The 26,381-nt window shown below is 38.7% G+C and overlaps 1 protein-coding gene across 3 annotated transcripts in view; it reads right to left on the bottom strand.

The window, feature by feature from the left end:
- Positions 1-26,381, bottom strand: part of Lmbr1 (limb development membrane protein 1) — a 130,158-nt gene that overhangs the window by 5,621 nt on the left and 98,156 nt on the right. For all 3 annotated transcript variants that reach the window (XM_060374160.1, XM_060374161.1, XM_060374162.1), the window contains 6 exons: positions 23,431-23,511; positions 20,203-20,279; positions 19,603-19,680; positions 16,238-16,311; positions 15,824-15,914; positions 14,477-14,543 (listed from right to left, as the gene is read on the bottom strand). In XM_060374160.1, the coding sequence (XP_060230143.1) occupies positions 14,477-14,543; positions 15,824-15,914; positions 16,238-16,311; positions 19,603-19,680; positions 20,203-20,279; positions 23,431-23,511 (468 nt within the window). The remainder of the gene's footprint in view (positions 1-14,476; positions 14,544-15,823; positions 15,915-16,237; positions 16,312-19,602; positions 19,681-20,202; positions 20,280-23,430; positions 23,512-26,381) is intronic.

Genomic DNA, 26,381 nt, shown 5'->3' with positions numbered 1-26,381 from the left:
AAGACATTATTGTTCCAGATGTACTTTATAAAAAACTTGACTGATCTTGACCAACCAAAAGATTATTCTGGGGATTATATATAACTCTTTACTTAGAAGCAAAACCAATCATTTTTCTGAAATTCTGGCTGTGTAGCTTTTGTCCCAGCAACAATTAAATAATAAAAATGTCTTTTTCAAATTAAAATTATTAATACTTAAGAAAAAGTAACAATACTGAAATAAAGCTTATTATATAAATGTACAATGTTTCCAAACATATACTTCTGGACAAAAATAACATGGTATTAAAATAGTATTTTAAAATACAACAAGGTTAAACTATTAAATACCTGTGGTCAAATATCTGAAGAGCTTCACCCATCCCATCATTGTTGAAAGACAAGAAACACACACACACTCAAAGTAGCTTCATTAGACAGCAGTGAGGCACAGGGTCATGTGACCTGGGTACACCATTTCATGACAAGCAATGTACTGCCTTCCCCACAAGGACTCAATTGAGAATGTTTCATGAGTAATTCCTTCCAAAACAATCTTTTTTCTATTCACATTTTTAAAAGAACTGGTGCACAAAATACAACCAACTTTAATAAGAAGCAGGTTGCCCCACCCGCAGTACAAGTCAATAGAACGCGTGTTCTTTAGCCCACCTGAGTCAACTTCTACTGTGAGCAAGCATGTTCATGTTGGCAAAGCTGCGTTAGGCCATTCAGAGCATTTTGTAAAGTGTGGGACACAAAGGGCCTGAAAGTGATGTGATCAGTAAATTACACAAGCTGGCCTAATACACAAACATCTGATCTAAAACACCCATGACTTTAATTTAAAGGTGCCAAAAACAACACGTGTTCCTATCAAATTAATTTATATTTAAAACTAATCTCTAAATTTAAATGATTAGTTTCAACACCACCCTGGCCATATTTTCAGATTCCCTCCCCCTAACCAGACTTCTAAAAAATCAGCTAAGATAGTGTCTAAAATAAGCATGACCTAGAGACAGACAAGCAATAAAATCTGTAATCATTCTAAATATCCTTGCTTTTACAACTGGTATAAGCAGGAACAATGTGCTAACTGTCCTGTTTATTAAGAACAACGTCACTACAAAACTAAGCTTCTGCTCTGGAGCTAGAATGGAAGATTACAATTCAAAATCAAAGACTAACTGATGTCTTTTTAAAATTTTTTTATTTTAATATTTATTAATTACACTTTATTCACTTTGTATCCCCCATAAACCCCTCTCTCCTCCCCTCCCAATCCCACCTTCCCTCCCCCTTGTCATTGCATGCCCCTCCCCAAGTCTACTGGTAGGGGCGGTCTTCCTCTCCTTCCTAGTCTATCAGATCTTATGGCCAACTGTTGGGCAGAGTGCAGGGAATCTTATGAAAGAAGTGGGAAATAGATCTGGAGAGGACAGGAGCTCCACAAGGAGAGCAACAGAACCAAAAAATCTGAGCACAGGGGTCTTTCCTGAGACTCATACTCCAACCAAGTACCATGCATGGAGATAACCTAGAACCCCTGCATAGATGTAGCCCATGGCAGTTCAGTATCTAAGTGGGTTCCATAGTAGTGGGAACAGGGACTGTCTCTGACATGAACTGACTGGCCTGCTCTTTTTAAAATTTTTAATTCATTAAAAATTTTAAGCATTTATCCTATATGTATGTATGTATGTTTGTGAACACATATGTATGTGCCACAGCAATTGTACAGAGGTCAGAAGACAGCTTGTTGAAGTCTTTTCTCTTCTTCTACCATGTGTGGTTTCTGGGAACTAAACTCAGGTTATCAGATTTGGCAGCAAGTTCCTTTACCCATTGAGCTACCTTGTCAGCCCCACTTAAAAAATATATTTGATTGTTGGTGTGTTGCCTATACCAGAGTATTCTTACAATCAGTCTTGCTGTGAAAAGTATGTTTTTGTTGAATTATAACAATTAGAAATATGGCTGTGGGCTTATGCTAGCCAGAAGGGAATAAAAGGGATAAGATTTTCCCACCTACCTGAATAAATTTTAAAACTGGATGTAATATCCAAATGATGGTTCATGAGACCCTAGACATTAAGTAATGGACAGTAACTGCTGACTGATGAGAAGCAAGCAAGGTGGCCCCTGAGTGGTGCTGCGTCCTACCTAAAGAGGCCTTCCAGGAACAAACAAGGCCAGAACCCTCTCCACGAAGAAGGGACTTGGCACTCAGCATGAAGCAGCTTAGTGAGCAGAGCTGCTTGGAGAAGAGCGCAGCAGAAAACTGAGCAGAAATTACTGTTCCCAGTGGCCTTTCCTATAATTCAGGAGCTAGAGGAAGACTTAACTTACTAAATAAGTACACAAAAGAATTTTAAAAGCTTGAATTTTGCCTATAAAGGAAATGCACAATGTAAACTGGAAAAGCATACTTGATAAGATTAAGGCCTGGTTAATAACTGCAGTAATTAGAAAACTTAAAGACAGCAAAAGAACACAAAACACAACAAAGAAATGAACAGTGTCAATGAACTGAACTGATTCCAGTGGCTGATGAGGTACTTACTATCCAGAGTTCCTGAAAGGAGTTGCCGAGATGCTCAGCCAGTGAAGTTCTATGTAAGCATGAGGACCCAAATTCAATTCTCAGAATCTATGAAAACATAGATTCAATCTCTAGGTGTTGCTGGCTGGCCAGCCTGACTATTCCACTTAGGTGAGCTCAAAGAGGGTATGAAACCCTCTTAAAAATCAAGGTGGACAGGGCCTGAGGAATGAAACATGAGATTGACCTCTAGACTATATTCACACACATACGTGCATGAACACCTACATGAGGACACACACTTACCATACATAAATGCACACACACTACATATGACATACACACACACACACACACACACACACGAATGAATTCCTTGAAAAACAAATTCCTTGAAAAATATTGGCTTGGCAATGACCAACTGCAAATATTTCAAAATTGACAACACATATGTATAATGAACTCAAAGAGAAAAAACATGAGAAGGATCCTGACTAAGCACACAGTGATCAAACCATTAAACCTTCCAAAAGAAAAAAAAGAACAGAAATAATGGCAGAGAAAAGTTCTTGTCAAAGCAACGCACAGGGGAAAACAACGCAAGAATATTCTTAAAAGAAAACTCTATGAAAGAAAATTATCTAAAATCTCATGTCCAAAAATATCATCCAAAATAAGGTAAAATAAAGACATATTGCACATCCAAACTGTGGAATTTATTACCAGCAGACCTGCATTACAAGAAATGTTACATAAAGTCTCAAATTAGACCACAGAGCTATAGTAACAAAAACAGCATGGTACCGACACAAAAAAAACACGTACACCAATGAAGTGGGACAGAAGACATAGAAGTAAGTAAGCCACAGCCATCTGATTCTTGACAAAGGAACCAAAAGCACTGGAGCAAGACAGCCTATCTTTAATAAGTGGTGACAGGAAGCCTGTGTGTCTACACTAAGAACCAAAACTAGATCCTGCCTCCCCTGCACAAAAATGAACTAAGACTAGATTAAAAACTGCAGTGTAACCTAAAACTCTGAAATGACTAAAAAGAAGAAGAAATATAACAAGATACAGGCACAGGACAGGACCCCAACAGCTCTGTAAACAAAGCATGAGGAGGCAAATGGGACTGCATCTGACTAGAAACCTGCATGATGAAGAAACAGAATGAAAAGAACCTACAGAAAGGGAGAGAAATCTTTGGCATCAATTCATCTAGCAGAATATTAACAGACAGAACATATTTTTTAAAACTCAAAAAAACAAACACCACATGAGCAAATTCAACAAGTGAACTGAACCAACAGTTCTCAGATTTTTTAAATAACTAATAAACACACATAAACACAAAATCTAACATGTTTATCCAACAAAATGCCACTAAGATCTTATCATTCCCCAGTCAGAATGATAGAATTCTATCATTCCCCAGTCAGAATGCTTTTTATCTAACAACCAAAAACCAAAAGCAACAAATGCTGGTGAAGATGGGGAGTGCGGAGGTGGAAGGAAACTTAGTCACTGCTGGTTAAAAAGTAAACTGTTGTAGCCACTATGGGAATCAGTATTCAAGGGAATCAAGGCAGCTTACAACTGATACTATATGAACATTACTGCTCCATTCACAAAACTGTAGTACTGTATAAGCCTTAAAGTAACTGCTCAAATAACTTCTCAGAGTTTGTCAATAGATCAAAAGAGAGAGAGAGAGAGAGACATTTATCTGTAAGACTGCAAATGGAGACAAGAGAACAAGGGAGAAATGGTATGGAGAGAAACTGGCAACAGATGGAATCACACCAGGACTCAAATTTGATATGAATCTCTAAATATCCAAATCCAGACAGGCTTACTCAGCTATTTAACATACAGACACAGGTTTAACGTATAAAAATAGAAACGCATCAGAAGGAAAGTGAAGTGACTATTTTAATATGACTCAAAGGAGACGCAGAGAAGAGTCACAGTTACATACCATAACTACAAAGGGCCAATTCACTGGGACCCATGTTTAAGCACCTGGTACCAGTGCTTTAAAGCATGTGATACAATCTGACAGAAGTACAGGTGAGAGAGGTTCACAATCCTAAGCAGTGCTTTATAGCCCTTCTCTCAACTGAAGCACTCTGAAGAAGAAGACTCTAGAGGGCAGGAGGACACCTGCCCTCCAGTGGAGCTGACACTGGAAAACATAGTACACAGATGAAGCAAATGTCCTTTCCTTTCTCCTGTGCCTTGCACTCAGGCTGTAAAGCCTGCTCAACAAATTAAAATGAAGAAACAGAATGAAAGTGCATTCCTTAACACACACAAAGTGCATTCCTTAACATTGAAATCAACAGAGAAACCAAAATAAAAATTATTACCAAGCAAATATCTCAAATATCCCCAAATCTTTGGGAACAAAATACCATACTTCAAAATATATCGTTAGAGAAAAAAGAAAAAGTATTTTCATAAAATGAAAAGTAAGAAATTCAGAATTGCTAAAACAATTCTCTACAGTAAAAGATCTTCAAGAGGTATCTCCATCCCTGATCTCAAGTTGTACTATAGAGCAACAATACTAAAAACTGCATGGTACTGGCATAGAAATAGACTGGTGGATCAATGGAATCGAATAGAAGACCCTGACATAAATCCACACACTTATGGGCACCTGATTTTTGACAAAGATGCCAAAACCATTCAATGGAAAAAAAGACAGCATCTTCAACAAATGGTGCTGGTCTAACTGGATGTCTAAAATGCAAATAGATCCATACTTACGACCCTGCACAAAACTAAAGTCCAAGTGGATCAAAGACCTCAACATAAAACCAAACACACTAAACTGCTTAGAAGAAAAAGTGGGGAAGACCCTAGAACTCATTGGTACAGGAGACAACTTCGTGAACAGAACACCAACAGCACAGGCTCTAAGAGAAACAACCAATAAATGGGACCTCATGAAACTGAAAAGCTTCTGTAAAGCAAAGGACACTGTCATCAGAACAAAACGACAGCCTACAGATTGGGAAAGGATCTTCACCAACCCTATATCAGAGGACTAATTTCCAGTATATATAAAGAACTAAAGAACTAAACAGCAAAAAATCAAGTAAGGCAATTAAAAAAATGGAGTACAGAGCTAAACAGAGAATTCTCAATGGAGGAATATCGAATGGCAGAGAAACACTTAAATGCTCAACTTCATTAGCCATCAGGGAAATGTAAATCAAAATGACCCTAAGATTTCACCCATCAGAATGGTTAAGATCAAAAACTCAAGAGACAACACATGCTGGAGAGGTTGTGGAGAAAGGGAAACCCTCCTCCCCTGCTGGTGGGAATGTAAACTTGTACAACCACTCTGGAAAGCAATCTGGCGCTTTCTCAGACAACTAGGAATAGTGCTTCCTCAAGATCCAGCTATACCACTCCTAGGCATATACCCAAAAGAGTCTCAAGTACACAGTAAGGACATTTGCTCAACCATATTTGTAGCAGCCTTATTGTAATAGCCAGAAGCTGGAAACAGCCCAGATGCCCCTCAGTGGAGGAATGGATGCATAAATTGTGGTACATCTACACAATGGAGTATTACTCAGCAATAAAAAACAAGGAAATCATGAGATTTGCAGGTAAATGGTAGGATCTGGAAAAGATCATCCTGAGTGAGCTATCCCAGAAGCAGAAAGATGCACAAGGTATATACTCACTCACACAGACATATAATACAGGATAAACCTACTAAAATCTGTACACCTAAAGAAACTAATCAAGAGGGAGGACTCTTGCTAAAATGCTCAATTCCTATCCAGAAAGGCAAAGAGGATGGACATCAGAAGAAGGAGAAAAGAGGGAACAAGTCAGGAGCCTGACACAGAGGACCTCTGAAAGGCTCTGCCCTGCAGACTATCAATGCAGATGCTGAGACTTATGGGCAACCTTTGGGCAGAGTGCAGGGAATCTTATAAAAGAAGTAGGAAACAGTAAAATCTGGAGAGAATGGGAACTCCACAAGGAGAGCAACAGAACCAGAAAATCTGGGGTCTTTCCTGAGACTGATACTCCAACCAAAGACTATGCATGGTGATAACCTAAGACCCCTGCACAGATAGAGCCCATGGCAGTTCAGTGTCCAAGTGGGTTCCATAGTAATGAGAACAGGGATTGTCTCTGACATAATCTGATTGGCCTGTTCTTTGATCACCTCCCCTGAGGGGGAAGCAGCATTACCAGGCCACAGAGGAAGACAATGCAGCCACTCCTGATGAGACCTAATTGACTAGGATCAGAAGGAAGGAAAAGAAGACCTCCCCTATCAGTGGACTTGGGGAGGGGCATGCATGCAGAGGGTGGAGGAAGGGATGGACTGGGACGGGAGGAGGGAGGGAACCACAGGGGGATACAAAGTGAATAAAGTGTAATTAATAAAGAATTTTAAAAAATGAAAAGTAAAATGTTCTACATGAAAGATTTGGGGGTACATAGCAAGGGTGAAGGGTAATATGCCTGTGTGGTAGGGGACAGGAGCAGCAGAAGCATGGAGGTGCAACAAGGGACAGGGTTGGAAGGGTAATGCACAAGGTAGCACTCTACAGGGGGCAGCACAGGCATTTAGCAGCTGGAGCACGGTGTACAGGGGAGTGAGGAGGGGAATCACAGAAGAGGAGGGTGGCTGCAATGGGGGGGGTGCAGCCAAGTACTCAGATCAGAAAAGGAAAAATACCTCAAAAACCAGTGAACTGTGCATGTGGTGGTGTTCTGTGTTGGCATGTGGCATATAGCAGTTTGCAGAGAACAGAAACCAGAGATGAAGGGGCGGTTTTGGAGCAGAGGGACAAAGAGAAATGCTTCAGGGTACAGCGGCATGGAGGAGACTGCTAGCTGCATATGCAGTTGACGAGACTCGCATAGAGCTCTAAAAGAACCCCTTGACCCTAAATAACTGGAAGCAAAGTGGTCTGGGGCCCCTCTACCCACTAACCTTTTCTCTCTCTTACTTAAGGTTAGGGTGTTGGTGGAAGGGAGGTAGAGGCCTAAACACCCCAAATAAAGTTAAGTTTTTAAAAAGTCCACTACAGGTGGCTTTCCACTACAGAACTCAGCTTCAGTTGCAGAAAATTAGAAAATGTACTTCAAAGGGCAAATCACTGAACTAGAAAGTAAAAACAGAAAAAAATGAAATTTAAGATGCGTCTCTGAGAGGATCAATAAATCGATACATATGTAAGCACACTGCTCAGGAAAGAGCAAGAAAACACAAAAGATCTGTGTCAAGTCTCGATTTCTACTGGTGGCTGAGGGAGCTGCCCACAGACCTGACACTAGTGCTGACATTAACAAAGATTGTTCAAGCTATGAGGAGGGCTCTTTCCATAAAAGAAACTGAACTGCTGACAAACCCTTTCCAAAAAGTAAATTCCAAACCAGATAATACATATCATCAGTAAGCAATGGGGCAATGAAGGAGAAACAAGTCTATGAAAACTACCCAGGGAAACTGAAGAGTCTGTTTCTGAACACTTGTAGTGAGGAAAGCATTACACATATATTAAAATCAGAAAGAAGCTTCAAAAAGGGAAAACCATAGAACAACGTCATCAAAATCACTGAAGAAAAAGTCCTCAGACAGTTTTCATCATATTCAACCCAAACATATCAGGACACATGGAGCTCATCCAAGAAACAACAGGCTAATTAATATCTGAGAATTAATGTAACCTATGTAGAGAGTTTTAAAAAGTGTGTACTTGTCTCATTAGAGACATAAAAGGCATTTAGCAAAATGTACCATGCATCCAAGTAAGCATTCCAGCGAATCAGGGAAAGAAAGGGACATACTGAACATGGCAGAAGACAAGGACAATAAATACATCAACAAATGGACAGTAGCTCAAACCCTCCATGCTAGTGTATGCATGCTCATCAGAAGACTGCTGGGGCTTTAGTTCAGTCAGTGGAAGAGCACTTGCCTTACATGAATGCAGCGCTTACGTCCAATCCCCAGTACTGCCAAGAGGAGGAGGGCCAGGGAAGGAAGGGAGAAGGGAGATGAACAGAGAAGGGTGGAGTTGGTGCCCCAGGGTGGACACTACCTGCACCACCTTGGCCACCAGCTGTGTCCTTCTCACCTGTTCCCTCCAACCCCACCAGGATCATGTTATTGGAAAGCAGCTGAGACACTCAAAGAGGACTGTTTGGCCAAACAGGTCTCCACATTCATGACAGTGCTATGACAGGAGACAGGACAATACTTACTGTGCCCATATTAAGCAATGGGCTTTCCTTTCAAATAACTGATACAAAAGTCACATCACACACCACCACTTAGACAAACAATTCAAGGGCATTAGCTACCTTTTCTCCAGTTCCAACACAAGTGCACCTCTCCAAAGGGAAAGTCCACATCCACAAGGCAGTTTCCCCTCAGATCCTCTCCTTACCCTTCCCTGTATCAACGGAATCATACACCATTTGGCCGTTAGTGGACAGGCTGTGTCACATGACTTGTTTCCAAGTTCCATCCACCGTATGCCATATAACACAAGACTTCCTTTGCCTTTGTTTTTGATTGTGGTAAAAAGACATGTAACATAAAATGTACTAATATAGCCATTTTAATGCACAGCTTGGTTCTATTAATAATAATCACATTGTTTACAACCATCGCCACCAAACTCCTTTATCTTAGGAGTTTAAAACTATTCCTTTATCTTAACCCATGGTTGGAGAGCCTTATAGGTCCCAAGGGTGAACATACTATTATTTTCCTAAATGGATATAGTAGCAATCTGCCCCCTAAATTCATTATCTCTAATACCTGTAGATTAGTGTCACTCTCCGACCTCAAAGAAGTTTCTCTGTGCAGTAGACAGCAGTTAACACAGAAACTCAAAATTGGCCACAAAACAACAACAACAACAAAAAATATCTGTGGAATGCTCAAACACAAAGGGGAAATCTGTTTCACAGCTCCCAACCAATGCTAAGATCTCATTAAGGAAGAGGAGGCAGAAAGAGTACACAAGCCAGAGGGTTAGGGAACACTTGAGTTAAACAGTGTTTTCTGAACCCATGACCTCACAGCAGTTGTAGTTGCCTCTACACGACCTGTACAATACTGAGTAAGGCAGCATTCCAGCATAAAGTGGGGAGGAACTCATGAGCCCCACTCACCTTGGCTGGGAGCTATTGACAGCTGATGACTTCTGGGGAGGGAGAGTCAGTTTTCTTTAAGCATGTGACCCTCAGGTAGGGTGGCCTTGCTCCAGTAGCCCAACATTAATATCCTTATGGGCAACACAAATTAGCACTGGGAATGGCAAACCAATGACTAGCTCAACTTGAGACCCACCCCGTGGGAGAGAGCTGACTCCACTCACTATTAATGATACTCTGCTATGCTTGCAGACAGGTGCTTAGCATAACTATCTTTTAAGAGGTTTCATCCAGCAGTTGATGGAAACAGATGCAAATACCCACAGCCAAACAATAGGCAGAGCTCAGGGAGTCCTATGGAAGAGTTGGAAAAATGACCAAGGGAGCCAGAGGGGTCAAGGACACAATAAGAAGACCTACAGAGTCAACTAACCTGGGCCCATGGGGGCTCACAGAGTCTGAACCACCAACCAAAGAGCAGACATGGGCTGGACCTAGACCCTCACACATATCTAACAGATGTGCAGCTTGGTCATCATGTGAGTCCCCTAACAATGGGAGCAGGGGCTGCCTCTAACTCTGTTGCCTCCTACTGGATCCCTTCCCCCTAGCTGGGTTGCCTTGGCTGGCCTCAGTGGGAAAGGATGCTCTTAGTCCTGCTGTGGCTTGATGTACCCTCAGGGTAGTCTCCCCTTCTCTGAGAAGAAAGGAGTGGGAAAAGGGAACTTAAGGGAGGAAGTAAGAGAAGAGGAGGGAGGGGACTGCGACCAGGCTGTAAAGTAATTAAATTGAATAAAAAGATACAAAGTTGAGAGAGGGTATGGGGGTAGGGCATGGATCTGGGAGGAGTTAAAGAAAGGAGTATAATGAATATAATCAAAATACATTGTATGTATGCATGATAATCTCACAAATTAATAGAAATACTGCTTTAGATAATTTTTTTAAAAAAAATCATGGTCAGAAGCCTCTTCAGCCCAATCTAACTCTTAATGTTCTTCATAAATGTAATCTATTCATGCATTTACTTATCTACTTGATTTTTTAAAATGTTCTACAATAAAACAGCTGTCTCAGTTGCCCTGTCTTAGAGCTGACTACATGTGTTCCATTGGAGATAACGTGTTCAGCTAGGTGAAGACTCTCTATTATAATGAGACCATTACAGTAACTGTAGAGTTCTGACAACAGCATCTTCAGTTCACATTTTAAAGTGAACCCTTAGGCTCCTTCTCACCAGGATCCCAAGCAGGAGTTACTTTCATACAAACCAAAGGTTAGGAACTAAATCAGCAGGCTACATTTTAACTGCCTGTTCCAGAAAAGAAGGCCCAGACAGGGAGGCATGAGCTAAAGACTATCATCAGCTGCTCTCCTGGCTGTGACATGTAATGCAGGATAGTTACAGCAATTCCTTACTTGCGGAAATCCTAACCACATCTACAAATTCAGTATTCAAATATATAAGGAACACTAGTAATCAAACACAAGTTAATTAAAACTGCTTATTTGTTATCATATTTAATAAAACTGGACATAATGACATTGTATACCATTTTTCCTGAGAAATTTTCAGTGTGGATTTTGAAACAACTTTTACTATAATTAGATATCATAATTAGGATTTATATATTAGACTTCTGCTTTACATCTGCCACTGATGAATATCTGTGAAAACATCATTTACTTCCATCTAACAGCAAGAAACACAAAACCGGCAAAGCCCATAGTAAAAAAATATGTTTACTCAAATACAAGTCTCTTCAAGAAACACCTATTTCTAACAAAGTCCATGCATCAAGATGCAACAAAAAAGAATAATCTACCTTATTTCCTGCCACATGACAGATTACTGGACTCAGATGAGGAATAGCTACAGATACCTAAATTATATACAAGCTCATCTGAAAGGCTATTTTTGTTTCGGTAGCATAAATACTTTTTGTAAGTCAGCATTTGGACCTTGCAAAACTAGTAAGTTATAAAGTATAATGGTTTCCAAGGTAAAAATAAAAGTAATTTTAAAACATAATTAGCAAACGTATTTCAAAGTCAGTTGCTTGCATTTTAAGGAAAACTTCTTTGGGACTTCGTGTAAAGAGTAATGAGAAACAACCTTCACTTATCTTCTCAACCAAGCACAAAAAAGAGCATGCTGGTGATTATATGAGATACGCTCTTCAAAACAGGGAAGGCTGGGCATCTACAGCGGCTAGGTTTACTGCTCTGATTTCACCCTTTGCAACCATCTCCTCTAGCCACACTCAGAGTGTTTTAAATTAAGCAGTAATCTATTACTTAAAATAAGAGCATCCACAATGCCAAAATAGGGTTTCTTTTTAACCAAAGTCTGACCACACAGCAGAACAATGCATCTGATCATGGAAGCACAGCAATGCTCTTACAGGTTTTAAAGGGCTGAATGCAAAAATCTTATGATTGCTACATACAATAAGCTACATTAGTTCATGTCTTAAAATGCCTGCTCAAAATAACCCTCACAGCTTCTTTGTAGCAAGTGATAAGCTTATTAAGTTATTTAGTGGACATTGTTCAATGAATACATTCCCCCATTCAAATGTAGTAAGCTATCTGAGAGTAATGCTTCAATGAGCATGTTATGTCACATCATGAAATAGTGAACTACAGACTGCATCAACAATAGCAGCTGAAGATTTTTGAAAGAAAACAGCTACAGGACATTTTCTTTTTTTTTTAAGCAACTGTATCATCAAATTAACCATGGTACTCTGGATTCAGTATACTTTCAATTCATAATTAAAATCATCCTCTTCACTAAACCATCATTAAGACAGAGAAAAGCTATATGTTAGGTTCTATATTCTGCTCTGCTGCATCCCCAATTCTCCTAATGACAGATGCTGTGGACTCATCTCACAGGAGCAAAGGAGACCAAGTTGAGGTCAGAGCTTCTTGTGAGAGGCGAGACCAGAGAGAAATGTTCACAGCTAGGGATGTGCTTAATGCATCCTCTACTCTGGTCTCGGACTTTTTTTTCAGCTGGTGCATCACAACTCTGCTCTTCAGCAGGGGCACACTCATCTGTGTCTCACCTTCTTAAAAATCAAAGCCTCAATCCTAAAGCGTTAACACAAGCATTACAAAGTAACACTCTAGTTTGCATTTCCCATAATACTAAAATAAGGCTTTATCTCTAGTCTAGAACTTTGCTTTTTTAATACTACAGAAAGCCTCCATGAATCTGTTTAACGTATTTACTCTTTTCATCTATTCAGTGCCACTGGGCATAACACGCATTGCAGTGCGTGCCGCTGTCTTACACGGCGCCACATGATTCACTGTACCGCAGCGCATTCCACTAATCCTGTTTGGACAGCTGGGTCCAAGAGCTTCTCAGCTGCATTTTAATTGTTCCATCTTTTTTTTTTTTCTTTTTATTTATCTCTATGGCAAACTACTCAGGAATTTAATTTGTCAGGCTTCAAAAAGTAAATTTTGCCATTAATTTGTTTTCTTTGTATTAAGCCTATAATCAGCAGGTGATTTTCTCCCACAAAATTGAAATACATTAATGGTTTATCAGTTACTCTTAAATAACAAAGCACAATAAATAAGATTTGCAAAGGTTTAAAATGGAAAGGTGGCTGATAACTACCATTATCTGCTGGACCGTCCTAACAGATGAAACATTTAGCTTCAAATGGTGTCACTAATGTGCATGATTCATGTTTCAATATTCACATACCATAAGCAAATGCATCCTACCAATCAAATAAAGAGACATACTCACTAAATAATGGCCTGTGGAATAGAGGTCTCTCTCATACTTTAATTCTATGCTTTATTAAAAGATAGAAGACTATACAAATTACGAAGAAAACTACAAAGCGCCCACTTTCTGATACAGCTGCAACACTGATGGCAGGAACCTTAAATCAATAATGGGGGTGGTGTCTGGAGTAGAGCAAGCCCCAGGCCTACAGCTTCCACTGAAGCCAAGGACGAAGTTCACAGATGGAATCTGTCTGGTCATTTTCTAATCATTAATTTACAAACTTAACACCTAAGTCTAGAGAATTATATATAATTGCCTAAAAGAAACTTCTGCCTAAAATAATATTTAGCTACAAACACAGTCTAGAATTGTGCTTTATAAAGAAGGCCAAATGACTTATGACCAACAACTTTAGTAACAAAGTAGAATTCTTTCTTTCACTTTTAAAAGATAAAAACAAACAAACAAACAAACAAAAAAACCTGTCTATACACTGACAATTTAAGGAAATACTATGATTGCCAGGCAAGTGGAGACCACACGACTAAAAGTGTCCTCTGAATTGCTATGTGCTCCCAGGGACAGCATGATGTCACCATCATGCTAAGCTCTATGTTCATGAACACAGAGCAGCTTAAAACTAGTTTACAAATTTCTACTTTTAAAAAGCACACATTAAGCTATATTCTTGGAAATATATTTCATATATGAAAAACTTTTAATATTTTCTAGGCATTAAAGTGTTTTTTAAAAGTCACAGTTTTCTCACTAGAAGATTCAAAAGTCCAAGTTGTGAATGTGGTAAAAAAAAAAAAAAAAGTCTATTGTTTAGGAAAGGAATGTTTTAAGTGCTTAAAAAATAAATGGCCTTTGTTTAAAAAAAAAAAAAGCACTTGCTTTGGTATGGCCCTATACACAAATGCAGTATAGAAGAAGTATTATATTTAAAAAAAAGAATTCACAAAGCAAAAGTTAAAGAAATTTAATAAAGCTATCTATAAAGACATGGATTTTTAATGAGCATTTCTCAGTCAAACTTACCCAGTGTTCTTGACATCACAGGCAAAGCAGAGCTTAAGACTAAGATTGACACACAATTTCCAATGATCTGTGGAAAAAAAGAAAGGACGCTGTACATTGAAACAACAAGTGGCAAAGAGCCCACTCACAGCACTCTGGGAAGCTACAGTGCAGGACAGATACCCAGAGCACTTGGCAACTTCTTAATGACACAACCATTAGAGCAAAATTCAGACATAATGAGCCTTTCCATTTAAAGTTATATCTATAAATTCTACAAAATACTTATAGGTATAAGCATAAAGTCATAGATGTCTTTAAAGTCATAGTCTTTAGCATAAAGTCGTAGTCATATAAATCATACACATTTTATATTATTGATGTGGTTGTTGATTTGAAAGTTTTGCCTATGAAATAATAAAAAAAAAAAAGAATGCCTTTGACTTCTGACTAAATCTTAAAGGCTGAGTGATGCCAAGTTCTTATATCTACTCTGACTGGTTTAACCACTGTAAGAGTCAATTCTTAGATCTGAAAACACTAGAAACAAAAATATGTAAACTCCAGTAATTCATTTTCAAAATATCATCTACTTTCTCTTTCACCTTAATAACAGGCACTGAAAATACTGATTAGTAGTTATAATCATCTAAACTAGATACTGGGTGGAAGGATGGATAGATATCCCATATATGTAATATATATTATAAAGGGTTTTTTTTGGCACACTTACACACACACACATACACATACACACAAACTTAAAGAGGCTATAAATGTAGACTACATAATAAAAGGAGAAGCAGGCCAAAAGCTTTTAGCCATTCTTCTTAGGCAGCCTGTAAGAATATTTTACAAAGATCCATTTATTATGTAAGATAACAACCTTTGTTTTCTGGAGCCAGTGACACACTCTATAAAGTCAAATTAGCCTCAAAGACACACTCTCTCTTCCTGGACAGAGCTCTTCCTTCTCACTTTAATTATTAAGAGTTGAAATACTTTGTCTCTACTACTTGTAGCAACTAAGCTCTTCAGATTTCAAACAAGCTCCTGAAGTACAGTTAGCACAGTCTAAGTTACTCATTAGCAACACATTTTCTTTAAGAGGAAAAAGGTCCTTTCAGGAGACTTCCACAGCTAGTTACCAAGTTCTATAGTTCTATGCATTTACAAGTGAATGGACGCAGTCCAAATTATACAGAGCATATCCTTTCCCACTCACTCAGCATTCTGAAAATCTTTGTTTGTCTGCTACTTACAAATACCTATCAGCCTAAATGAGCCATTCTGGGTGATTACTAACTAAAACACTTGTTTGTCTTGGAAGCAAAAGAAAAGCCACCAGCACCTAAGACTTTACCTTACCTTTGTCATAGTTGTGTCATCCTTCTTGGGTGTAAAGTTTCCAAAAAATCTGAGGCTATAGAAACCAACAACAGAAGACACCATGAGATAGCTTTGTGAATGAAGGAAAAATTCTCCAAGAGAAGACACATTTCCCAAAGTCTAAAGTCTAAAGCCCACAGAAAAATCAAAACAAAATAAAAAGCCAGAGGCTTGAAGAGGTCTGGCTTGTTTTTGGGTTTTTTTGTTTGTTTGTTTGTTTGTTTTTTGTTGTTGTTGTTTGTTTTGTTTTTTTGGGTTTTTTTTGGTTTTTTTTTGTTGGTTTTTTTTTCTAGGTAAGTTTCTTAGTAAATTACCAATGTAATTACTTAGTAAATTACCAGGACTAGACAAAAAATTGTTAACAGACATAACTTTCAGCTGAAGAAAGGATACAAAATCAGAATGATTTCAAGTGCAGCTCCCACAAAGCCAAAAGTGGAGAGAGAGGCGCTTCCTATCCCAGGCCCCTGCAGGGAAGACACTCCTCAGAATCCAAAGTTACCATTACACAAGACAACTGAATTAGTAACATTTAACACCTTAAGATAAGAAGAATCCCCCAAAGACTTCATCAGAAACTCACCCGCATGTTAATAATTTTAACAGGTTCAAAAATAACTTGGTTTGCCTCAGATGTACTTTTAAGTCATTTGTCAAAATGATACCATTATGATTACTGCTATAAAATAGAACAATCTGCTCTCTGAGAAAAACATCTTGAATGTTCTGGGCGGTTTTCTTTATTTTTTAACTTTTATTTTATTTTTTAATTCTTTACTATAAAAAAACTTTTTACTGATTCTTTGTGAATTTCACAACATGCCCCCCAATCCTACTCCCCAAATCTACCCCCCTCCCAAAAATGTCACTATGGAAGCCATAGTATGTCACAGTATGCTCCACAGTATATAACCTTTTGTCCACAGATCTTTACTTGCAAATGTTCACTGCAATGAGTCCCTAGGCTTCTGGCTTCTGCTACACTGTCACTCCTCACCGGGACTCCTCTAGGATATCCTGTTTTTGCCCTGTGTCAAGGAGATCCTGCAGCTTTGGATCTGCAGGACCAAACCCTTCCCGTGCTCCAGTGGATCATAGCTGGGGTAGATGTTGGGGTGGGCCAACTCAAAGCTCTGGATCTGGACCTGGGTAGTAGCTGAGTAAGTCAGCCTAACAGCTCTCCTGCAGTGCCTAGGCAAGGAGCGAGGCCAGCTCACCACTCTCCCATACCTATCCCACCAGGACCAGCTCTATTGTGCTGCCCAGGCAAGGTGCAGGACCCACTCTCATGAGTTCTGCAGCTGTCAAAGGGTGGTACCAGCCCACCTGTTCTCATGCTCTCAAGCCCTCAATACCAGCTCTCCCACACTGCTCAGGCTAGGGGAAGGACCAGCTCTCCCAAGCTCACATCCTGGGGCCCAGGACTGAGGGCCAGTTCTACTCTGGGGAGATATTTTTTGGTCTTATTTTTGTTTCTTCACTAGAGTAATAAATAATCAAGGCAGAAGAAACATACAAAAATTAAGTTATAAAGCCTGCCAAATTTAAGATATACTTACAAATGAAGCAATGTATATCAAATTTTCTTTTCCCAAATTTTCCTTGATAATTCAATTACAAAAGTGTGACTGGAGCTGGGTGTGGTGGTGCATGCCTTTAATCCTAGCACTCAGGGAAGCAGAGGAAGGTGACTGCTGTGAATTCAAGTCCAGCCTGGTCTACAAAGCAAGTCTAGGGAAGCCAAGGCTACACAGAAAAACCTTGTCTTGAAAAACCAAAAAGTGTGACTGGTAATACCTTTTTTTAAAAAATTAATTTTAACAAAATAGAAAAGAGTACATAAATTTTCATACATATTATCCCAATCTCAAGACCTACCTTTACCAAGAACTTAGACAAAACAGAAAACAATGTTAAGGTACTAATTATTGATAGCAAACATCACTCCCCACTAAAGTAGTAACAATATTGATATCTTCCAGCTAGAGATTAAAAGATAATCTCTGAATACACATCACTAATCCCCTGGTCATCTTAAATTACAACAGCAGAGATAAAGCAAAACATAATCAGCCTAATAAACTAAAAAACAACAGATACTATGTACATCATATATACTTATTTCATCTAAGTCTCTGTACAGTGCAGTGAGGGGGTGGCACAAAATTACCCTGCTCCTCTGCTACATTAAAATGGAGTGAGAGTCAACGGAAGTTACAAAAGCAACTTCCTGCTTGGGGATTGTGACATAAGAAACAGACAAAGCCAAGGCTACACAAAGAGGAGTGCTCAGTGCAGAAGGCACCCCACTGAGAGCTGCCCAGTAAAACAAGTGTGATAAAAGGTGGTAGGAGGCCCCAGCCATGATAATGGTTAGGAATGTCAAGAAAATGGCTGAAGGCTATATTTTCATCTCAGAGGAAAGGAAAGGCATTAAGACAGGGACTGACTTTTTTTGTAAGAGAAAAAAATGGCAACATCTGGCGTAGAATGAAAAGTGACATAGTAACTCAGGAGGGTTTTAAAGTCACCACTATGAGGACTGGAAAAGCTGCTGACTTAGGAAAACAAAATTAACTTCAAAATGTAAATCAATACCACTTTATATATTCAAAAGCTGCAGGTCTGGTGGTCCACACTTATAATCCCAGGACTCAGGAGGTAGAAGCAGGAGGATCAGATGTTCAAGACCTTCTTTGGCTTCATAAGGAGTTTGAGCCCAGGCCAAGCTACATGAGATCCTGTCCCAAAGCATAAACACACATGCACATGTGTGTGTACATGTGTGTATGTCCATAGGCACACCTTCTCGCGCACGCGTGCACGTGTACACACACACACACACACACACACACACACACACACACACACCAGCAGCAGCAGAAATGGGCTGTTTCCAAACTTTATGGACAGCTAGAAAAAGTGTTACAAGGTAAATATAGTAACACAAATGTGTAAGCTCAGCACTCAGGAGGCTGAGCAAAAGAATGACAAAAGACAGTATGTCAACTCTAAATATTTAATAATAGATATCTTCCTGATAGAATATATACTTAAAATAGTATAACTGCTAGAGTCTAATAAAATCATCAACTTTTTTTTTTATTTGGGATTATTTTTGAGACAGTCTTAATGTGTGGCTCAGGCAGGCTTGAACTCCAACTCACAATATTCAGCCTCATAGATGCTAGGATTCTATGCATGTGCCACCACGACCACTGGAATCATCAATCTTTAGATCAGATAAAAATTAGCTCATGAGAAAAGTACAACTGGACTATCCTCCATTAACCTACATTTTAATCGAGTTTCAAAAGATGTGTGATATACTGACACACAATTCCCTCCACTTTTTCTAACATATGACAAATTTCCTAAGTTTAGCTGATCTAGTCTTTATACATCACTATTTTAGGACATGCATTTTTCTTTTAAGAATTACAAATAAAAAATTGAAAATCCACATCAAGTCTGATATTGAAGTCTATAAATAACTCAGATACTTGAAAAAATACTCTAGAAACCAAAACATGTACATATGTGTGTATGTATGTGTGTGTGTATATGATAGATAGATAGATAGATAGATAGATAGATAGATAGATAGATAGATGTTTATGAACATGTCTGTGGAAAGCCCTTTATTCAGAGAAATTTACAGGGCTTGAAATGTTTACATCCAAGAAGGCACTTCCATGTACTTACACAACATTTTAAGACACACATCTAGAAAGACTTTTGAATGCATTTAACTTTACCCTTGTTCCCTTTGGCATTGCAGTCTCATCAACCAGCAGACAAAGAATGTTACACGCCACCAAGAGGACTGAAATGGACTGCAACAGAAAGGGAGTTTGTCAGATTTCAGTTCCAAGACATGTCACACGTGTCTTTCAGATTGGGGACAGTATTGTGATGGGTATATACTCAGCACTATATACAAGAACTCCAAGACAAATTCCAAACATTCCGTAAATTTTTAATTTCAAGGCTTAAGACAGAAGGTAACAATACAGATGGATTTACTATGCAGACTTCTCAGACTCTACTAAGGTGAACTTTACCAGAGCTCATCTTAGAAAGGAATCTGACCCCTTCAGCTTTTTGAGCAGCAACCATACTTTGTTTTCTTAATTCTCCTCAAGTAAAACCTGTAGTTGCTGCTGCATGAGAAAGTACAACCTTGAGGACTTATCTAATTGCCATTCATTTCCATTTTTGCTCTGCTGAATTTTTACAAATTGAGACACAGACACACTATGATTCTGTTAATAGAAACCCAATTTACTGAGAATGGCTGGGCAAAAGAAAACACTAAAGACAATAAACTTTATTCAAGCCAGCAAATAACTTCTTACTGTTTCAATAAGAAGTAGAACCATAACAGCAGGATACACCAAATTTCTCTCCCATGCTGAAGCCTTTTTTCGCCTCTCTATTAGAAAGAAAAACAAAATAAAATTTTCAGCAATTCCCAAAAGTTCCCTCTAGGTTCATATTTTCATCACATCTCATTATAATGCAAACAGTATACATTATTTTTTGATTTCTAGAAAACATAATTTTAGATAAACTGTTTATAATTATCTTCTACAAACTACAAAAAAATCCATGTAAAATCAGCTTACTAAATTAAAAGCTCAATCCTATGAGGCTTAAATTTCAGTTTGGTAAAGACAATTTTGCTTTCAAGGAAATCTATTGTTAATAAATAGATCACTTTTAGGGTGACAATATGTACTTGATACACATGAATATACTGATACAGGCAGATACTTGAGTGGATAAAAGTGTGTGAATAATAATAATTCCTTCTAATCTCAAGTCCAGGGCTGAATACTTTGTTTTCCTAAGTGTGTGTGTGTGTGTGTGTGTGTGTGTGTGTGTGTATACTTCCCTTTCTAGATGACACAAACTACTTTATATCATACGTTCCCTGGGCTATGAACACTGGGGAAGAATTAAACTTCAAAACCGTTTTTAGATGTATTAGAGCAACAAGTTAAGGAAAGCAAGAGCGTAACACTGTGAGGTGATGGAGGTGAGTCCTTCCTGTGGGCATCCTCTCCCAGCAAGGGATTTTTCAATATGGGGTTGGCATGGGCCCACGAGTCTAAGAAATCAAGTGAAAGAGACAATAGCAAGGGCCTGGAGTGGCTCAGCAGTTAAGAGCACCTGTTCCTCATCCAGAGGACCTGGGGTTAGTCCTAGCACCCACATTGTGTGGCTCACAACTACCTGAAACTCAAGCTCCAGGGGTTCTATGAGTACCTGCACACATGTGGCACACATACAGTCAAGTAGGTGTACATACATACATACATACATACATACACAAACACAGGATTTTTTTTCCCTTTATTTTTCCAAAAGAGGCAAAAGCAGCAATACTAAGGCAAAACTCTCAGGAAACCAACAAAGCCAAAGAGACCAAAAGAAGGAGGCTGGAGCTACCAAAGCAGCTAGAAACCTGAGAGGGCAAAATCCCAGAAAAAAAGAAACAAAGAAGTAAGCCTGCCATGTTGATTCCTTCCCCCTCAAGACCTCAGTAATAGAAAAGCTACAGGAAGGAATGGAGAGATGTGCCTGAGAGGCCTAGATCAAAGCTGCCAGGCCCAACCTACAGTTCACTAGGAGGCAGAATCAAAACACCCATAGGACCAATTCCCTCAGGACCAATAAAAAGCAATACCCTAAGAATACAGACAGTCAGACAGTATATAGCCACTCTAACAGCCTACTCAAAAGATGTAAATGTCCTACAATTTCTACAATTTTGTGTAATAAATATCCAGAAGTCAGTCAGACATTGCCAGGAGGCAAAGAAAAAAGAAAGAGAGAGAGAGACAACAGAAACAGAACCTCACTTGGTCCACATACTGCTTAATAGAAAGAAGCTTTAATTGATAGTTCATTAAGTGACAAAACAACAAAACTCAAAAATAAATCTGAACCAATAAAAATAACCAAATAAAAATCATAGAGCTAAAAAGTACTGTAATGAAAATAAAACTTCAATAAAAAGTATAAACAACAGTTATTGCTCAGACACTAAAGTGAGGGACAGACTAGAAGACAGCATGAGGTGCAAGTGCACAGAAAAGAATGATAAAAGAATGGGGGAAATCTAGTGTGTGTTTAACCAGAATCCAAAGAAGAAGAAAAAATGGGACACATAAAAACATCTTAGAAGATAATGACCAACAATTTTCCAAATGATGAAATCATCAGACCAGAGCCACAAAAGAAAGCGAACAAAGAAGAAAAGGTAGGCAAGTAGGCAGCCATGCACATGTGTGTGCGCATGCAAACACACACACATACACATAAACATACACACAATGTGTAGGACCCTGGACTTCTGATCATGGGAAGTACAATGGCCTTGGGAAACAGAACAATAAGAACCTAAATAACCCAGCTTAGCACCTTGGAAATTTTCAGATCATACTGCTGGGAGAGGGAACCAAGAAAAGTTCAGCCATGAACTTTTTTTTTTTTCGTTCTACCATGAAAACATGAAATGTGAGTCTGAGAAGACTAACTAGTAAGTCTTCAGAGACAAGACTTCAGGGCAAAGAAAGAACACTAAAAGTCTGCAAAGGTATTTAACTCGGGAATTCAGCTCAGATATGAAACAGTCATGGCTCAAGACAAGTTTAGAGCACTGGCTGTTCTTCCAAAGATCCTGAGTTCAATTCCCAGCAACCACATGGTGGCTCATAAACATCTATAATGAGATCTGGTGCCCTCTGCTGGTGTGCAGGCAGAATACTGTATAAATAATAAATCTTTTTTTTTGTTTGTTTGTTTTTTAAGAGCTAACCAAGATGTCAGAATTCACAGACAAAGATATTAGAAGTGCTCTTGTCTTACTTAGGGCTTCCAATTGCTATGGTATACAACATTATGACCAAAGTAACCTGGGGAAAAGGGGGTTCATTTCAGTTGTAGTCCATTGTCATAAAGAGAAATCAGGAGAGTAATTCAAGGCAAAAACAATGCAAGTGGGACTAACAAGATGACACAGTGACGAAGGGTATCTGCTACCACCTGACAAAGGCCATATGGTGGAAGGAAAGAACATATTCCCGCAGGTTGGTCTCCGACTTTCCCACAAGCTGAGAGGCATGTGTGCACCCACATCCAGGAAAAATCAACTCCACAAAACCCTCAAATCTTTGAATATTAGTATATTTGAAAAGTAACACCAGGGACTGGGGAGATGGCTCAGTGGCTTAGAGCATTTTTTGCTCTTCCAAAGGACCCAGGTTTATTCCCTATCCCCCTCCCCCGCCAACACACAAGATGGTTCACAACCATAGTTAACTCCAGTTCTAGAAGATACATAGAAAGACATGCAGACAAAACATTCATACATATTAAAAGAGTTGATATTTTCTTAAAAATTTCAGAAAATATATACTTACCCTCTCCCAAAAGAAAGACTAGTCACTGACTCTAAACACAGGAAGTTTTTAACATAAACTAAGTTTTCACAAATTTTCAAATATTTTAAGACTATTTTACAGTCTTAATAATTAACCAAGATCAACAAATAAATCAAGAAAAAAAAAGTACAATACCTAATTTTGTCTTAAGGGTCTTTACTTTCTCAAGTTCTTTCTCCAGTTCCATTATGTTGTATTCCACTGATGAAGACAGCCCTATCAAAGCAAAAGTATTTTTAAGTGTAGCAATGGAAGCCTTAATGATAGAGAACAGGCAGACCACAGGTTAAAATACAAATCATTCTGAACTCACTGGTAGCTGGGAAGAACGAACACTGCTTGGAGTCGTGTAATAGCACACTACTTAGAACGGTGATTCTCAACCTGTGGGTCACAAACCCTCAGAGGGTTTAAACGGCTTTTTCATATGGGTTGCATATCAGATATCTCATGTATCAGATATTTACATTATGATTCACAACTAGCGAAATTAGTTATGAAGTAGGAATGAAAATTATTTTCTGGCTGGAGGTCACAACATGAGGAACTGTATTAAAGGGTCACAGTATTAGGAAAGTTGAGAACCACTGGTTGAGAGGACCCAAGCTCTTGATGACCGAAGACATTTCTTAGGAAAATGTCCTTCCTTCTCTACACATTAATCTTTTCTCATGTGCTTACCAGAGCAAGTACAATCAGTGAAGATACTCTAATCTCCAATGTGCCTCCCTTAGATGACAAGTATCACCAGTGTGACTGCTGCTTCCACAGCTTTCTTCACTTTCATATCTAACTCTTTCTTACATATGAGTTTTCTCACTCATGTAAATTCTTATACAAATATCAAACCCAAAATATTAGTTGACTGTTTGCTGTTGCCTGTCAATAGCTATTTCCTAACAGTGGAGTGTACATACCACAATCTGGATGTACCTCAACTCCCCTCAGCAGTACTGCATTTGTCAATATTCTAGCAAATATTAATGTAGGCAGTTCATTTGCTTCTATTATTTCTGTGAGACAGACTTCCAAACCTCAGAATGGTGGCCCATTACAGATTTAAGAGCTTTGTAAAGTTTCCATTGCCCAAATGTTTTTATGTACTATAATAATTCAAATTATTGTAATGGTTTTAAGTGCTATCAATAGCTCTTGAAAATTCCCATTTATATATCATTAGCACTGGATGTGGCCAAATATTGAGTTTTTGCCAAAGTAATGGGCTACTTAAACGCACATTTTCCTGCATGCAACACGCCTCATGTTTCTCGTGTGGCTTTCCTCTATTTCTACTTTCTGCTTTTTCTCCAATGGTCTGTGTATAGTATCTTCCTATTCTTTCTGCTTGATATATTTAAATTCTGAAACAGATAAGTTGAAATCCCCAGATAGAAAAGTCCCAGATTAGGCTTCCTCCATTATTAAGGGATTATTTTCATTGTGAATGTGTATTTAGCTGCTGAGGGTCTCCCTTATTATATCTCCAAGATTGTTATTTTTTTTCTTATACAACATATATTTTATCATTTCATTATGACCACTTTCTTAAATGTTCTGCAATTTAAAGTATGTTTTGAGAAGTTTTAAGTTTTGCTTCCTTTTGGTTTTTATTTGCCACGAATATGTGTGTGTTTCACTGTAATCATTACCTAGCTAAATCGTATTTGAGGTTTAATCTCTATCAGTTAAGAATTCATTGGGATACAAAGGGAATAAACTGTCATTAATAAAAATAAAATATTATACATTTAAAAAAAAAGAATTCATTGGTGATAAACAAATGAACTTGACGCCCTAGTTTAAAAAGCAAAGCAATTCACAGGATAGGCCAACAGGAACCCTTCCAGTAAAGGTTAGCCCTGGATGCATGTATATACAAGGAAACAACGCGCACCCAGTAGGTTATATATACATTTGTGAATGTCTATTTACATGTAACAATAATAATTTAAAAGATCATGAGCTTGGGAGGATGGAGGAATTGGAGATATAAAGGGCCAGTAGATGAAATGCTCATGTATGTAATTCTCAAAAATAAATAATTCTGTCACAGAAGTTTGGGGAACAGAGAAGGCCCTGAATGAATGAAGTCTTGAGTGACTGTGTGTTGCTCAGATAGGCAGAGCCATGTCAAGGACAGCAAAGCTTCAGACCCATGGGAAAACAAATGGCAAGGCCAATCTTCCTGGTCCAAGTGCAAAAGTTTATTGTGAGTGCAGAAACTGTCCACCATAGCTTTCTCTCCCAGGATTATTTACAACCTGAAGACTGCTCCACTGCAGAGACAGCTCCTACTCAGATTAACTAAACCTGCCTCCTTGTTCAACTATACACAATAACTTCACCTCCCTACTCAACTCAATGTAATAAACATACGGGGGTTTTGGTTTACATTGGTTTCCCCATCAGAGAGGCCAGTCCAGCCAAATCCAACTTCTTTCTGTGGTGTCTGTCTTTTCTTCATTGAAACTTAGAAATTAAAAAAAAAAAAAAAAGGCCAGAATAACAAGTAAAGTAAAAAAGGTAATAATGTTAGAGACCCCTTCAGCAGTCAGGTCTATCCCTGGAGCCCTGATGAACCCAGAACAGCAGGAAGAAGTCAACCCAATCACCTGGGCCTTTATATCATGACTACAGAGTAAAAGCTTGGGAGTACTTCCTGTTTGAGTTAGGAAAGGGGAGAGAAAAAAGGAAAATTGCAACGCTTTGGCTTTATCATAGAAATGGCAAGTACAGCCTGGAACAAGATGATATCCTAAGTAGCCCTCCCTTATTCATTCTGTCTTCTGCCACCAATTTACCCTAATTACATTCAGTGAAACACAGTACCTGCATTCAGAATAACACAGTGCATCAGCTTTTCCACACTATTGCTTTTCAGGGAATTTTAAGTCTTATCCTTATCAGAATGAAGTGTGCACAAAGCTCAGTGTCAAACATTTACTTGGACTGGCCTCAATGCCTGCTTCTTCCTAAGGTCACCTCATCACGAGGTATTTTACTGACTCTTCACACTTCATGGTAGCCAGGAAGAAGGAGGAACCACAGACAGGATGTCCTTCAAGGACAAGCTTCCAGCTTCTTGC

This window comes from Meriones unguiculatus, chromosome 21 (genome assembly GCF_030254825.1).
Source record: "Meriones unguiculatus strain TT.TT164.6M chromosome 21, Bangor_MerUng_6.1, whole genome shotgun sequence".
Classification (NCBI taxonomy): domain Eukaryota; kingdom Metazoa; phylum Chordata; class Mammalia; order Rodentia; family Muridae; genus Meriones; species Meriones unguiculatus.
Note: the sequence above shows the minus strand (reverse complement) of the source record. Positions and strands in the feature narration are given on the sequence as shown.